The sequence below is a fragment of the Venturia canescens genome, chromosome 3 (assembly GCF_019457755.1).
Source record: "Venturia canescens isolate UGA chromosome 3, ASM1945775v1, whole genome shotgun sequence".
Taxonomy (NCBI): Eukaryota; Metazoa; Arthropoda; class Insecta; order Hymenoptera; family Ichneumonidae; genus Venturia; species Venturia canescens.
Window position 1 is genome coordinate 6,770,695 of NC_057423.1, and position 17,686 is coordinate 6,788,380.

The 17,686-nt window shown below is 43.4% G+C and overlaps 1 protein-coding gene across 9 annotated transcripts in view; it reads right to left on the minus strand.

Annotated features, from left to right (window-relative positions):
• Window positions 1-17,686, minus strand: part of HDAC4 (histone deacetylase 4) — a 91,431-nt gene that overhangs the window by 45,491 nt on the left and 28,254 nt on the right. For 2 of the 9 annotated variants that reach the window (XM_043414894.1, XM_043414887.1), the window contains exons 1-2: window positions 10,779-11,652; window positions 2,317-2,712 (exon numbers count right to left, since the gene is read on the minus strand). In XM_043414894.1, the coding sequence (XP_043270829.1) occupies window positions 2,317-2,368 (52 nt within the window). In that variant the 5' untranslated portion in view covers window positions 2,369-2,712; window positions 10,779-11,652. Of the gene's footprint in view, window positions 1-2,316; window positions 2,713-10,778; window positions 11,653-16,581; window positions 16,703-17,686 lie in introns of those variants that run through there. The other 7 variants (XM_043414896.1, XM_043414893.1, XM_043414892.1 and 4 more) reach the window with 5 other exon arrangements.

Genomic DNA, 17,686 nt, shown 5'->3' on the forward strand with positions numbered 1-17,686 from the left:
CGCGATTCGATCACTGTTTTGTCAACGAATCGAAAGAGACGCGGTAGCGGCTCGACGTTTAAAACAAAAATAAAACAGCCTGTAAAACAAAAGTACATGTCAATTTATGACACGTTTTAAGATACAAAAGAGTAGGAAAAATACAGCTGTGCTACAGCAAAATACAATTGTTACAATCCAGCTGTTAATTCGATGAAGAGCGAACGTTTTCTTCATTATATATATTAAAAGATTTCCGACGGAGGAATATCGAATCAACCGTATAAAAAAGGAATTCTGAACTCTTCGTTTCAATTCCTCGAATTTTCGTCATTTTTTATATATGAGAGACCAAATTTTCCATTCGTTAACAACGAAATTTTTCAGGTTTGTGTCCATTCTTTTAACGTTTTTTTTTTTTTTTTTTTTTTTTTTTTTTTTTTTTTTTTTTTTTTTTTTTTTTTCATAAAACGAGTTTCAACCCTTCGATTCGATGGACTTGGTTCGAAGGGAGGGCAAATCGATGGATTTTAGTAATAAATCTTGATAGAAAATGATTCGTTATAAAAGAGGCATGGGAACAAGAGCATGAGCATTGATGAAAATAATTTCCATCCTCCGTTAGACGATAAACTGGTGAAGAAAAATGGAATGATTTAAAAATCTAGAGAGTCCATTTATAGATACGTGTAATGACAGATTACATTAGCGGTGGGCATGTTATTTATCGGATGAATCGAGGATCGAGGGGGCGTACGTGAGAGAGCCGCCGCGGCGAGGGTATGCACGAGCGTTACTCGTATTATCCGATTGTGCAATCATCGTGCAGTGAACGACGACGAATATCATCGAGAATGCACGCGCGACTCATTACGATCTGGAAATAGAATCGATAATCGTCGCTTCTGAAGTTTCTTTTTTTTCCCCCTTCTTTTTTATCGTTCGCTCGTTCGTTTTTCTTCTTCTTTATTTTCCCTGTTTGCCTATCGTGCCAGAGGAAAGTCTCCTACGATAACGCGATCCCACTTGGCAGTTTCCCTTCGCCCCTCACCTCGCAGCGTCGTCGAAACGCGCATCAGTCGGCTCATGCCGACCCAGTGGGTCATCGATACGCGAATAATGATTTCTCAAGATCTTATGAAACAATGGGAAATTATTGTTCGAGCTATTTGGTGGGGAAAAATACAAATTTTAACGAAAACTTGACTCCACTTTGTTTCCGATTATTCAAAATCGTCGTGTTTTTTTTTTTCATTTTATTCAAATTTTTTATAAAATTCGAGGACTTTTGACGGAGCCAACCGTCCTCGTCTGTCTCTTTTTCCAATATGATGAAATCAACGAGTCTCAAACGAGTGTTTCCGCAAATATATTGAGCTAGCTCTGGTTGATTCGATGGATCATTCGCGAGGCATCGATGGACCGTGAGAACTCCAAATACGAGGGAATTACGGTAGGACGAAAAATGAAATAGTGGCCGGATGGAAATGAGGAATTTTCATAAATTTCAATATCTTTATTCGCGCTGATATCGTTTGTCGGATGAAAAATGGGCTTTTCGCGAAGAGTATCTCAATCGCTGGGAGTTGGCGTGAAGCAGCGGGTGTAAAAAAGTGAAAAATTAGCGGTGAATCGTCCTGTGAATAAATATTTGTAGACAGAACGGGTGTTATTACAGCCGAGAGGAGCGCCTCGTCGCAATCGACTGTTATGCGAGCGCTTGAGACTTTTTTCGCACTTATTATTTCGCTTGGCCGTTCCCCGCACCTGCTCTTCACCTCGCATCTTGTTTCCTTGAGCGCGCGCGCGCGTCGTTCGCGCGACGAGAAGGCGAGATAACGTTCCAATTATAGCGAGACTCTGTTTTGTGCCTTTTAATACAAATATGTTTTATGCTTCGCTGAGCAATTGGCATTGAGAGATCGCTGCGAGAAACTTTTTATCCCCGTTTTGTAACCGGCACGTATCGCTGTCTCTTGTACAAGCAGAGAGTATTTTTTGCCCGAGCATTCGTCGTTTTTCATCGATAAAATATGACCAAACGGGCACAATAATTCGGAGGAATTTCGTCGCTCGCTTTGCCCTCTCAACGGAATATGAAATGTTTTTTTTCTCAATCCTGGGATCGAGTTCCCTCGACTTTGACTATGGACGAGTTTTACCTCGAGATTCGACTCCGTTTCCTGGCAATCGCGGACACGGAAATGCTCGATTTTTATAAAATATCTCGAGAAAATGTGTCCCGGAAGGAGGGAACGAGAATCGAATGTCAAAACGTCACTTTTCCTCGCTCTCTTGTTCTCTTAAGTTATTAAGGTGTTCGTTGAATATACGTACCTAGTGTATTTGGACGGTGCATATTGTAGGCGGTACCATAGTCCAGGGCCATATGCCCTTCGTCCTGTCGCGTAAAATTCTCCCCGCGAAGCGTCTCGATTCTCCGTAAAACATCCAACTTTTCAAGCTTCTCAACGACGCACTCGCGACAATAATGTCGATTTATTTACGCGGAAGGGAAGGATAAAGAGAATACGTGATGGGAGCGCTCGCGGGGGCTTCGACGATCGTAAAAATTGCAGGTAAAGAATCAAATCGAAAACGATGATCGCAGAGCCGTTTCGATCCGTCGAGGCGGAGCCGATAAAACCGTTCGCATTCGCGACACACCGGAGTCCCTCCTCGATCACTCTCGCACTTGTAATCCCCTTCACTAAGCTCTGATTTTCATCGGACCTAGAATGAGAGAAATGAGAGCAGAGTGAGACTCTGAGCAGAAAATTTTCAACTTTCGGAGCGGTAAGGCATTTTTAAACTTAAAAATCAAATTCAGTGAGGGCCGGGCGGTTTCGAACCGACCGAAATGAATTTCATCGAGTTTCCCAAATTCCAAATTGGACGGGAGATGAAAAAAATAATAAAACGAAATAATATTTCGTCGTCGTGTCGTCTCGGATCACACGCGCTTCCGCGCCTCGAGCGATATTGTCGCGGAATCTTCAGAGATTATAATTGAGAAAAGGGGCGTTATTTATTTGCCAATTGCGAATGGCAATGGGGAATGGCTCGACTCGGAATGAAAACGAAATCAATGTTGGTATGGAGAGTGTTGCTCGGAGGAGGAAATACGAGATGGAAAGAGCGTGAATTTGAGGCGAGATGACGGACGGCGACCGCAGCGGTCCAAGGAGTGCAGGCCACATTGAAATACAGGCCAGAGAGAGAGAGAGAGAGAGAGGCGCGGAGATCAATGACCGCGTAATAGGCGTGCAACGATGACGAGGGGACTGGGTTAACTCGGTCACAGTCTCGTTTCATTCTTTATCTATTAAGTCCTTTCTTGGTTCGTCCTCGCGGCGTACCTTCGCTCAGAAGAAATTAGCCTCATTCGCGTGTGTCCCGGGGATACTGAAATTTCTAAGGGAACCCCGAGAAGAGCGAAAGTTAAGTTTCAGCGTGGTGAAATTATTGAAAAACAGAACGCGCGGTGGTTCGTAAAAGATTTCCAAGTAAATGATGACGCTGAAGTTTCCAACGTTGGAGTCCAACGAAATGATCGAAAAAAACTCTCCAATAATTCCAGTAATTCTCCTATTTTGTTCCCTGCCAAATTTGCGATTCGTAGTTTTTCAAGCTGCACCAACGATTCGTGAAATAAAAAATTGGTGAATTAAAAACGTTTTATTCGTTCATTTCGTTGGGCTCCAACGTTGGAAACTTCAGCGTCGTAGTAAATGACTATTGGAGCGTGACTCCGAGCACTGGGCATTTCTGCGCATCATATTATGCGCAATTTCTCAAAGTTTATTCGTCGCGTTCAGGGGGGGGGGGAGGGCAAGGTGCGACGAAAAATTCGTATTCCAGAGGACCAGGGAATGATTTTTCTCCGACAAAACGTCACTCTTGTTCGTGGTGCGTATTGCTAATGTGCGCAACGCATTCGCAAAGGGAAATTGATCTTTTGACTTGGGCTCAAGTGGTGGGAATGACTGGACTCGATGACGTCATAGCGATTGCGCTCTCCTCGTTGTGGCCCAGCAGCGTATCGCATCGGGGGGAGATAAACCTTTTTTATTTGTACAATTACCCCGAGATCTTCTAAGCCTTTATTATTATTATTATTATTATTATTGTTGTTGTTTCGTTATTATGGGAAACGTCTGGGTTGTTGGTGAAAAAAAAATTAAAAATAAAAGCGCAACGGAGAAAGGAAAAAACGCGGCGGTCGTCGAATCAACGCTAACGAAGGGACCTCCGTTTGTTTACGGCGCTCGACCACACGCAAGCCGAGCACAACGCTCCTCGAGTCTAATGCGCTTTCTACGCTCTTTTCATCACTTTATTATCGCTCTTATATTTATAACTGATTTCGTGTTTATTTTATGAAACGAGACTTTAATTGCTGGCTTTTATTCTCGATTTCACGAGCTCTAATCGATCTTTCAATAACTTGTATCGTCCCCGTCGATCATCGTTTCAATTCGATTGAATACCGCGGTGGTTTGCGTGGAAACTCAGGATTTATATGGAGCCTCGTCAAGAAATGTTTCGAGTAATCAAGCGCGATTTTGGGGCTGTTCGAGTCCAACGAAACGAATAAGGAAAAAGACAATTCGTTATTCTCCAATATCGTTTCTTCCCCGATTCGCGATTCGTAATTTTCCAACGTGCACGAATTCGTCGTGGAATAAAAAAAAAAAAAAAAAAAAAAAAAAACGATATTTCATTCGTTTTCTCACAGATTTGTTCTGCGAGCGACCGAAAAGTGGGAACGCGAAATGTTCGGACGCTCACCCGTCTTCTCGGAGCTTGGCAACGAAAAATTGGGATTCCTAACGACGAAGGTGCGGTGAAGATAACCGGAAGATTGCGATTCGAGTCTTGCAACAACGAACGAGAAGGAATGGAAGCTGGAGGCTGAAATTGAGGAGCTTGTTCGCCGAGGTACCTCGGCGAGACGTTAATGATGAATAAACGATGAAAAATAAGGCGAATTTGATCGTAGCGATAAGCGAAGCGAGTAATGATGAGGCTTGTAACGAGAAAATAGATTTATAGGTTGTTCGGCGGGAGGATTGCTCTCGGGAAGATACGACGGCATATATCTCGGAATCGCGTCGTCATAACCGAGTCTATTTAAGTCTCGAAGTGTCTCGTGGCCTTACGACGTTCCCATCGACCCCGATCTCACGCTTTTTTTATTTCGTTTCTCCGTTTCGAAGTCGCGAGAGAGAGAGAGAGAGAGAGAGAGAGAGAGAGAGAGAGAGAGAGAGAGAGAGAGAGAGAGAGAGAGAGAGAGAGAGAGAGAGAAAGAGAGCAATAAGTTTGTAAGGAAGGGAAAAAAAATGCAACGGGCGACGAGCGCGATGTGTTGCGACGGCGGCGGCGAGGTCGGAGGGAAAAAATGAAAGCAGCCAGAGTCGCGACTTTTATTTATTTCCCTTTGTGAGATATCTCGCAAGTGACTCGGGGAAAAAAACACCGGAAAAGGGGAACGAGGGGGGCGGCGGCGGGGGGTGGGGGAAAAAATTTGAGGAAGATTCATCGCTGGTGCTGCGCGCTCTCGAAACTCGGGACGAGCATCCGCGAACGCTTTTTTTTCCTCGCATATTTACGGTCAAACGGTGAGGTTGTTTCTCGTGCTAAATTATTTTTAAGCTCGTTTAACGACCCTGTCAAATAGTGGATTTTAAAAAATTGGAGTTTTTGGGGGAAGGAACGAGTGCCACGCTTCTTGAGCCTCGAAAAGATTTGACGGTTCGAGGAGGCGAGTGAAAAATCGATTTGTAAATAAATGCATAAAAGACGCGCGGTGAGGCATATCCGGAACGCCTTGACTCCATCGATCACCCAACCGAGAGCTCGCGCGGCGACTTCTATTTTCGGATTTTCGCGCACAGTCCTCTAGTCGCGCAATCGCTTCCTCGTGCTCGGCTCCCTCCTCCTCCTCCTCCTCCTCCTCGTTACGAAATAGATAGAGAGACGCGCTGAGATTGTGACGTAAGTGACCTCTTGCCCGAGCGCATTCGAAAGCAACAAAAACAATGGAAAAAACGAACGAGCAACGGAGCTGGAGCGGGGACGTGAATTTCAACACTTTTGCTGCTGCTGGTGCTGGTTCGCGTGAACTTGACTGTGGACTGGTTGGGTTAGTCAGGCCTTTTTCCTTCACCGCTTTCACGAATGAAAACAATCGTAAAAAGGGGGGGGGGGGGGGGGCGAAGCGACTCGATAAATCTTGGGGAAAAGTTCCTTCGACTGTACTTCATTGAAAGGAATGGGAACGCGATGAAAAATGGGGGAAAAATTTGCGAGTTATTTAGCCACAAACGTCAAGCTTTCGGACCGCGCTATTTTTTATTCTCTCTCGTCGTTCGTAGAGCACCGGTTCGGATTCGCTCGAAACGAAGGAAAGAGTCGAAGGAAATGAAGCGGCGACTGTCGGGGAAGAAACTTAGCAAAGTGGCCTCTTTCTCGAGCAAACGAAACAAGGAAAATCACGTTTCAGGAAGCAGGCGACGAAAATTTTGTCACTTCTCATAACTCTTATGCCTGAGGTCAACATTTCGAAGAACACGTCGATCGAGATGAAGCTTCGTGGATTTTTCAAACTTTGAGAAATTCCCCGTTGATACAAAAAGAGAGAAGAGAGAGAATGAAAGGAAGGTCGAAAGTGGATTCGGCTGCGCGATGATACGTCGCCTTTCGTTCGAAAGCTTAGGCAAGTGTATCTGACACTGACAATGAGCAAAGTGAAAACAAAGAGCCGATACGACTGACGTGCTCGCCCCTCGGTGTGTTCGAAGCGTTTGACCTCTAAAGTTTAACCTCCTTCTTTCGTGATGTATTTATGTTTTTGGAACCTCGCACAAGTATCGAATGGATTTTGCCAAGCCGCACGCGAGCACGTTCTTTCGATAGTTTCCTGTTCACTGTAAAAAGTGTGTATTCTGGGATTTTTCAATTTTCACATTAATCCCTGGAGGTGTGAAAAACATAAAATGCAACCATTTGAATGGGAACAAAAACGAGGAAAATCGTAAATTTTGTGCGCCACAAAGGTCGTGCAAACCAAGCTTTTTACTAAATACGAGGAAAAAGTTTCCAAGCTTCGCTGGCTTCGAAATAAACGAGTTTTTCGTATCGTTCGAATGCGCTGAATTCCTTTGAATAAAATTCCCATTTACCTCCATCGACCTGTCACAATCTCTCGAAAATAACGAACAATAATACTCGCGATACTTTGTTTTGCTCTCGACAATGCACGAGGATCGTATCTTTACTCGAGTACGGTGCACTCTACGTGTACATTTATAATAGGCGGAATAAGCGACATGCGAATTTAAGATCGAGGCACTATAAGCACAGATACGAGGGAAAGAGAACGAGAGAGAGAGAGAGAGAGAAAGGAAGAGGAAGAGAAAAATATGAAGTAGGCTTACGTTTTCGCGATCAGTCCTATAGATGACCTCGTGACGTGGTCTTTAGACGGCGATCGAATGAAAGAGGAATCGAGTGAGTGGAGAAAATAGGGGATATTATCATAGCCATCGGCATACGTGATTCGATGCCAAAGACTTTGGCGCATCGTTCTATTTTCCTTCCCCCTTATTTACGTGTAAATCGAATAATGTTTGACGTTCGTTATTTTTCCAAAATTCCACGACTGTTTGATCGAAATAAAGGAAAAATAAGAGTAAATCACTCGATTCGATCGATCTCGTGAATTTTTTTTCGTTAATTTTCAATCCAAATTTCAGAATTTAGTGTCGCGACGGATTAATAAATCCTGAAAATTCAAACCGTGAGACTTTTTACGAATTTTCATTTAACGAACCGAGTCAACGATGCACCAAATTATTGATGTTTCGTTTGCAGTTTTTCCGAGTGGTATTTTTACGTCCGAAAGTAATTTTTTCATAAACAGATCCCAAGCCGAGTTGTCCAGGAGGTGAAAATGAATGTTCTACAGAGTAACGCGTCGTTGCGTCGTTCATTCGAGCGTAGTTTCGAGGAGATTCGACCGATCGATTTACAGTTTTTGGGCCGAGGATCGAATAAGGTTCTCTATAAATAATCGTCGTTTCGCGCACTTCCCGAAATTCATTCATACCTCAAAGCCTCGAGACACGTTACTTCATTCCCTCGTCCCACATAAAATAACGAACGATCCGCAGGATTAAAAATAATTGAACAAATGAGAGAGAGAGAGAGAAAAAAAAACAACGCTAATAACCACAAAATTTGATAAATGTGATTTTCCCTTGTATCGATTCGAGAAAGAAGCCTTTTTTATTCCCCTTAAGGAGTTTCGGTACAGAAGTCTAAATATTAATAAATTGATCAAATTTGGTGATAATGTTCTTCAACATCAGGTGCGAAAACACAAATTTTTACGATGCTGAAGTTTGCAACGTTGGAGACCAACGAAATTCACGAAAATAATACTATTTGTAATTGACCAATTTTTCATTTCACGAATCATTCATGGAGAGTGAAAAGCAACGAATTGCAAATTAGGCAAGTAACAAAATCGAAGAATTACTGGAATTGTTGGAGAGCCTTTTCAGCTCATTTCGTTGGACTCCAACGTTGCAAACTTCAGTGTCATAAATTTTTTCAAAATTCTCTTCTGCCCAGTTATCGAGTAATTACGCATTAAAGCAGATTTCTTATTCCCGGAATGTATACCTATATATATGGAAACGCTATGCTTACACACGTCAACTTCAGTGATCAATTACTCGATAACTGTGCAGAAGAAAAATCTTTAAAAATTTGTATTGTCAAATTTGGCACTAAAGCATATGTTGACCAAATTTTATAAAATTCTCAACTTTTTGAAATTTTTTATGTTTTTAGCGTGGTTTAGCACATGGCAACATTGTATCGCCTGTACCGAAACTCCTTAAAAGTACCTTTACAGTTAAAGCAACATGAACGAGACAGAGCATACTTTTGAAATTCCCTGCTGATACGAAGGAATTTCGAGTATAAATAAATTACACGGTCGATTACACGCCGCTGAAACGAGGGAGGAGGGGAGAGCTCGAGGCAAGTATAACACACATGTTTGTCGGGAGGATGAAAATGGCGATCGGTGTATCGATAAAGGGCGGACAGTCGCTCGAGAGGGACGGCAGGATGGAGGGAGCACCATGACAACAGGTGTTCTCGACGTAGCCATTTCCCTCGGTTTGTATTAACGACCGGGCGTCAACGATGACGACTTATAGCTCATAGCAAGCACATAGGACGTGCGGATATAGAGAGAGAAAGAGAGAGAGAGAGAGAGAGAGAGAGAGAGGGTGGGGGGGAAGGGGAAGAGCGCCCTCTGCGAGGTCGCGCACGAGGAGCGTTGGGAGCGCGTCGACCTCGTCGGGATTGTCGTTCTTCGTGGGTCGTTTCTCTCTCAACCTTATCTGCGATTGCTGCGAGAAGCTCTCCCCCCCTGGCCTTTCGGCCCGTTTGTCGTTTGGACACTTTTTCGTTGGTATCTCTATTCGTTGATTCGATTTTACCAAGATCTTTCGTTCCGGGGGCGCAATAACACGGGACGCCATCTCTCGCATAATAGATCACGCTCAAGTATTTTCCCGCTTTCGATAAGAGGTTTCGAGCCGCTTCGAGCTTATCGGCATCGAGGCGATCGCGATGCTTATGGAGATAAAATTGACGCTTGGAAGCGAGCCGGGTTTCGAGAAAATCTGGACTTTCCAACACCTCGAGAGCGCTTTATCGAAGGGAAAATATTTAGCTCGGAAATGCACGGTTGCTGATCGAGAGGAACCGACTGCTGTGGAACCCGCAGTCTGGGAAATCCGGCAGAAGTGGGAGAGAAGGTTACGCGAGTGCGATGTCCAACCATCGGGCTCCGCATCGTCAGAAAAAAAGATCGCCAACACTTGCGAAATTTGCGCGAGCAATTCAATGAATCGAGGTTACGTACTGAAGATTTAAAGTTGATTGTCAAATTGACAGGTTAGGAAACGCGTTAATGCAAAACAGAGGGGAAACGAATAAAATGGAGTGTGAAAAGTTCACGGGTGAAACAAAAATTATCGCAGGCTTTGACTATTCAACAAAGACTGCAGATATTCGCTCGATAAAAGTTTTCAACGTTGGAGTCCAACGAAATTAACGAAGCTAGCATTTGTAATTGAGCAATTTTTTATTTCACGAATTTTCGTTGGACTCCAACGTCAGTGTCGCTTTTATCAGTGAACTGTCATACTACAAAATACCACGGAGATTGAAACAACACGAAAAATTTCATGACAGTTGACAGACTGACTCTAAAATCGATCAAAACGATGATCGTAAAAAAATCGAGGATCGAATGATTTCTGAACATTGCCAAAGATTAACAGTTTGGAAGACGAAAAAAATTGAACTATTTTGACAGTTCAAAATTTTTAAGGGTCTGAAGGAGAGTTCCATGGGTTCGTGATCCAATAAAATTGTTTTCCTCGTGTCATGAGCGAGCAACGAAAAAAATTGAGTTTTTACAATGACATTTGTAAAACCGTAACCAACAGGTAGAAAAAATATCAAGCTGGTGAAGATTTTTTCATTTGCTCGTTGCGTACACTCATTTTATATACAAACGCGTGTAAACATTTTCCGCGCTTTCATCGCCGCAGAATTTCCCCCACCGCGTCTTAACCAGGCCGCAAACCGGTAATAAAGAAGCCAACAAAACAAAAAAACTACTGCCTCTCACTGAATCTTTGCCCATGAAATACATCGATGATTGTACAGTTTGAATATTTATACTTTTTGTATATTCATTTGTGCATTACCTCGCGTTATGATGAGCGGCTATGATTCTGCGCAATTCACGATCCTCCCATCGAACAAAGCGTGTTATATTTCGCCATTTGAAACGGGCGAGCGTGAGAGAGAGAGAGAGAGAGAGAGAGAGAGTGAAAAAAGAGAATACGGAGCACGCACGAAGCGAGCAGAGGAGCAGCAGGAGCAAGCGCGTGTGTATATTTACACTGCGGGCCAAGTTCTCCAAGATCCGAAAAATAAAAAAAAAAAAAAAAACACAAGGAACGAAAAAACGACCTCTCGATCTCTTATGCCACTAAATATTTCAACTTTTTTAAATCCACACAACAACCACTTGTAACAATAAACAAATGACGGATAGATGAAAAACTAAAATAATGAAAAACACACCGCAGCCAGCACTTTTATCTCTTTCTATCTGTATATCGATCGAGTCAACACGTACGCACTCCACAACACACTAATAATAATAATAATAATGATAATTCATCGAACGAATGTCGAGATTATGAGCAAATAGAACCGCCGTACACGAGCTTCGGTCAATGAGAGCCCCTCTCGTTTGTGATTTTCCTCAACAGAATCCGTTCTCTGCTCAAGTGTCGTCCGGTGTCGTTGGAAACAATCGGGATCGACGTACGTACGGTGAGCGAGCGTAAACAAAAAATCCCGAGGATTCAAGGGATCGTTAGAGCGAAGCAAAACTAACGCTTCCGCAGGCAGTTCGATTGACCCGTATTCTGAATAATCTCGCAATTAATCATACTTTGTTTAAATTGTGTTGAAATAATTTGGCTCGATGTGAAAAGCTCGCGGGCGCGCGTCACCGAAACAACCTGTACGCGTGATCAACGTGAACTGGCAAGCAGGCTCGCGGTTCGCGCTACGGCGTCTTAACTCCTTTTCTCTCTCTCGTTCTCTCGCTCCCTCGCGAGCGGCCGTTGCCGCTCTCTCTCTCTCGCGAACCTTCGGTTCGCCCCGCGGGAGCGAAACTCCGCTAGGAGCGCCACGTAACGGCGAACCGGAGCTACTAAACCACCACCGCCGCCGCCCCGGCCCCGACAATTCTATTTTTAAACACACGCATTGTTACGTCCGCGGCTCGATCTTTCTCCCTCTCCCTTAGAGCCTCGTGTGCGTCTCTCTCGCTGCTGGGGCTCGCCGCTCGGGCTGTCCGCGTCGCTCTCTTTTTCGGGCCTCTCACTCGGCAGGATACTCGCCACGAGACACGATCATTTTCACGTAAAGCTTGTATCACGAGCCACGCTTGTGTACGTTTGTACTAATGGAAGTTTCCAAGAGAATGGCGAATGGTTAAGAAATTTATTAATGGCTCATTTGTGCGCCGGAATACCTCGGCGCGCACCAAACTTTTCTTCATATTATATTTAATGCTTTCAAAAAATTCTTTCAGCCTGCCGCAATTTTGCTCGACCAGTTTTGTCGACCGGCTAATTTCAGGTTTTTCGGTGTATTTTTTTTTTTCGGTTTTTTTTTTTTTTTGCATTCATAGAAACTCCCCGGGACCCGTTTACTGTCCGGCGAGTTACGACGAAGCTTCGAGTTTCTCGATATTTCCAATTCTTCGATAACGCGCGAGCGAGGCTCCGAGCAACCCTCACTTTCCGAGAGTTTCGCTGTTTTTTCAATTCCCACACCACGCTTATTTCCCGTCCTTCGACACATTTCACACTTCCCAGTTAGCAACATTCGTTCCTCGTCCAAATGTGCGTCATCGGGCTTTCGAGTCTTAGCACAATTTATACGAAATTTCTATTACTTTTCGTTCTCATCAACTCTCACGATTCGTAGAGATTCACGATTCCGCAAAACGGGCTCAAAAACTCCATTAATTTTATCATTTTTACATTCGAAAATTCGCACTTTACAGCAAACTTCAAAAACCCACTTCTCGTCACAAGAGGACTGCACAAAATAATAAAAAAGAATTAAAAATTTCAGAAATTCAATATTTCGTTTAAAATATACAAAAATTTCAAATTTCAAGTAAACAAATTTTCAATACTAATATTTGCACCTCGATGTGACACAAAAAAATCAACACCGAAGACTCCAATTTCCGTAATTTTTCCTTCTTTTTCCCCACTTTGCAAATCGCCTTTATTCATTAACGAAAAAACTAAATTATAATAAAAAAAAACCATCTGAAAAGAATGTTGGAGATTCTTTTAGAAAAAACTCTTAAAGATCACCGCCATCGAGCATGAGAGCTCGGCGCGGGGTTGGAATTCGAGCAGCACTTCCATCGTGAGCTTAAAAGCCGCGTTTCAGAAAAAACTGCATTTTCTCAATTTTCCCATCAGACTCTGAGCGCGAGAGGGGGGGTGGGGGAAAAAAAAACTGGAGGCACGTTGTCGTTACAGTCTGAAAGTGCAAAATTTTTTCCACCAGACCGAGATGAAAAACAAAAGAAAAAAGCAAAAAGATGAAAACACCGTTGGAAGTTCTCGGTTGAGAGAAAACGGGCGGAAGAAAAAAAAAAAGAAAAAAAAAGAGACGAAAAAACAAAATGTGCATAAAAATGGAGTGGCTAATATTGGGGAAAAATTTCGAAGGAGCAACGTGAGCAAAGCGGGCGCGGGGTTCCTGGGTAGATTTTGGCCCGAATCAATATGACCAATTTACCACGAAAGTCGTTCGATTGGAATAATGTATGAAACGATGAAAAAAAAAATAATGAGTATAGAAATGCGGGATTGGTAAAAATGAGATTCGTTATTGGAATAACGATAAAGTTTATTTCCGTTGTAATTTCAACGGGTCAAAAGCGAAGGTTCATTATCATGATGATTATTCGGCGCGTTCCGTCGACCATTCCCCGATCGGCTCGATGAAAAATACAAGACAAATGACCTTTTAAAAAGCCCGACACGAAATGAAAAAGGTATATTTAAAGTGGCGCAGCCGAGGGGGCTGGGATTGACTATTAATTTAAATTTCCTCGTGTTAATTTGCACGAGGAAAAAGGTTATTGACATCGGAACATCGCAGGCCAACTACGCAGTTCTGACGTTTCCGGGAGATTGAATTTCCGCGAGCGAGCGCGAATGAGCTGAACGGAGAGATGGAGATACAAAGTATTTTTTTTCTTCTTCTTCTTCTTCTTCTTTTTTTTCGCACGAAGTCGCGGTGAAGCGAGATGGAGAGGAAAAAGAAACGAGATGTGGATAAAAATGGAGATAAACGTCGAAGTGTGTTCGAGGAACGAGGAATGGCGACCATTCATTAAATTTTGAGTGTATATTGATCGCTGAGGTGGAACGACGAATACGTGATGCTATCACGTGTCCACGAGAGTCGGGGGGCGAGCGGCGGCGGGGGGAGAGAGAAGAGTGACAAAAATGGAAACGAGCGTCTTTTATTTATCACTCGAATCCATTTGTCAAGCGCCCGTTTAATCATTAAACTCGGTGCGCGCGCGCGTTGCCTCGTAAAATGACAATTTTATCAAAATTTTTCAAACAATTATTCAACCGTAGGTTTATTGACAGTGGAAAAAGTAATTTTTTCCGCGATTGAGCCGGTTTGAAAGTGGGGAAAAAAGATCCTCCGGAGGAGGGCACATTATTTATCGGGTCGAAAATCGTTACTCGCACTTTCGTTGTTGTTGACAGCTTCCACGTGTGAAATATCGAAATTCGCTGGCTACGTTTTTAACTCGCTGTTGCGGCAACGACTTTGAAAGATTCACAGCCGCCATATTTCATAAAAAAAACACGCGATAAATCGCAAAAGTGGGAGTTCCGATAGAAGCAACAACGGAGCAGCGCTCGTCGAGTGTGCTGCGGGGAGGGGGAAAAAAGGCTCGAGATTCCGTTGGAATTTTCGTGTGGGTCGATGCGCCGACGGTCATCAGTCAACGCCGCATCCGGAAGTTCTCTTATCGCTTATCACGAGCTACGATGCTAGGGGGGGGGGGGGGGGGGGCGGGGGGCGGTTTGTTTATCCTCCGTCCGCGCGGACGTTTTAATGCAACGAGAAAAAGCAGCCGAAGGATACTTGAGCTCGCGCGCACACCGCGCGTCCAAGTAGAGTTTTCACCGAAAAGATGCTGCTTTTTAGGTTATTCATTTGAAGCGTGTGTTAAGGAGGGTGGCTACCGACGATACAATGTTGCCATGCTAAACCATGTTAAATACATTAAAAATTTCAATGTTGATAAGAATTTAATAAAATTTGGTGAACATATTCTTTAGGGCCAAGTTTGACAATACAAATTTTTTAAGATTTTTCTTCTGTACAGTTATCGAGTAATTGATCACTAAAGTTCAAGTGTATAAGCATAGCGTTTCCATATATATAGGTATACATTCCGGGCATAAGAAATCTGCTTTAATCCGTAATTACTCGATAACTAAGCAGAAGAAAATTTTGAAAAAAATTGTGTCTTCGCACTTGATGTTGAAGAACATTATCACCGAATTTGATCAATCTCTTATCAATTTGACGAACGTAGCCACCCTCCTTAAACGCTGCTTCATTTGAGAGCGAGCGTGTCAACGAAGCCGGCCGAATTCTTATCTCGTATTGAAATATTTAACGAAAAATCTCGACTATTTTGAATTATTTAAAAAATCGTATAAAAACAAAAGCGCCGAGGGATTGCCCGCGGTAGATTCGAGGTTAGTTTTTCCCGCAGCTGTCAATGCGAAGTAAATAAGTACGAGCGAGCGTCGCGTTTGTTGTGTATTTGCAACGAGGCATTATTCGGAAGAGATAAACGAGCTTTTTTGCGGTGCAACGATATATAGGAAGCGCGAGTCGTTCTCATCGATCAGAATACGTCTCAAATGGTAAGAATAGCCACAAGGTTGCCGTGTTCCCTCTCTCCCGGCGGGCGCGTCGCTGCTTCTGCTTTGTCGCTCTCCCCGTCGGCGTATCTCGCGCCTTCGTTATATCTCATTCCTTGTCTACCGCCCACCACCCTTTTAACGCAGTAGCGTATATATTCCCGTCCCCACATAAACGTATATAAACATATTACGCCGGGACATTAGCTTAACCGTTTCCCTCGTCGTCCATCGATCCGTTTTTGATTTAATGGCTTCGCAAGAGAGCGAGAGCGCATATCCACGTAACGCGCTCTCGCTCCCTCGCCAAACGTCAAATGCCCGTCGGTTTTAATAATTATCGCAGCAAAAAAGAGGAAAAACAACGCTCTCGAGTCTGAGATATAAAAAAAGTCGCGATGCCGTGCCGGCCGCGAGATTTTTCATCGTGGTTTATTGATTTTCGTCTGTTTTCTCTTATCCTCGTATACTGTCACTATATTTTTCAAACGTTATTTTCCCAAGCTCTTTCACTCGATCGATCAATTTTAACACGAGCCGACGTACTTAAAAACGTAGAAAATAAAAATTCATTAAAAATTTCCTCGATTCGATGTACCCAGCCGGTGTTTTTTAGTTTTCTTTTTCGTCCAGACATTATCGAACGCGAAGCGCAGTCGTACACTTTTTTCCTCAAGACAATATTTTCGGCCGAGCAGAATAACGCGGCATTAATATGTGAAAAGTTGGGGCTCCCCGATCGATGCCTTTTTTCTTTGTTTGTCACCAAACACATCGCGTCCAATCCTCCTTCAGTTGCTCCGCGATCGCGTTCGACGCGCCATCTCGCACTCGGCTCTTCTTCGGCCACAACGTTGTTATGCACACTCGATTTATTTATACGCATATATACATCTACATCGGAGAAGGGGTAAGGGAAAGGTAGCCTCGTCGTTGTCGTCACGAGTCTATTTATAAACGGCCGCTCGATATGATGTACTCGTTCTATTTTTATACTTACCTATACTCGATGAAAAGTCCTCTCCTTCCATTCTTTACATACGTTTCGTATATAAAGCTCGCAGGACATCCATTCTCTGCCGGCGTTCCCCTCCCCTCGGCCCTCGGCCCGCTCACCGGCGAGCTTCGGTTGCTTCTACGTATTCTTTATCGCTTCGCGCAACCACGCGAGGTTCAGCAGGATCGTGCACGAACTAATAGCCAACGTTATACGATAACTGGACGATTGGTGGGAAAAATGTCTTACCTGGAACAAAAACACATCGGTGCCGGTGAAATCAGTGGTTTGGAAAAAATAAACAAAGACGCTCGCGCCGGTGGCTCGGGCTCCGACTCGCGAAACTCTTCGAGCGGATTTTTCGTGAGGGGAACACTCTTTCTTTGGATGAAAATAAATAAATATGTGTTTTCGTTCACTCGCGCATTTTGCGCTCGAATATTTGGACGGGACAACACAGAGGGGGGGGGGTAAAAGTATTTGAAAAGCTGAAAAAATTGGCTCTAGGTTGATGCTGAAGAAAGTCGATGGAACAGAGTTGGGAAGTGCTGAAATCTCGGGTGGAAAAATAGTTCCGTAATATATTGCACTTGCCGCTGCGCTGGTGTTGTAATAAAATATTGAAGGTTATGAGCGCCGATCGAAGGGGAATACGTGAAAGAAGGGGGGGCAACATAAAAAACGAGAATAGAAGATAAAAATAGCTGCGCGGGGTTCGAAAATACCGAGGTCTAAAAATACCTACAAAAATAAACTACCACGCGTGTTAAAACGCGCATTAATATTCGCCGTTTTGCCTCTTTCTCTCTCTTCGGCGCGCATAGATACGCGAGTATTTCGTATCTGAGGTTACATGATAAATATGACTGTAAATATTGTGCCGATCTCACTTTTGTTTGTACAGAGAAAAAAAGGGTCTCGAAAATGTTGCTCAAGAAATTTTCGTAATTAATTCAACCGTGTTCCACTTTATTTCATCGACCTCACGCTACGATAATGTCAAAAGCGACGAATATTTTAAATCACGAAGAAAACGTTGGATCATTCGATACCGATGGAGGATGACGATTAAACGAAATGGAAATTCGAAAGAAATGTCAGTTTTTGG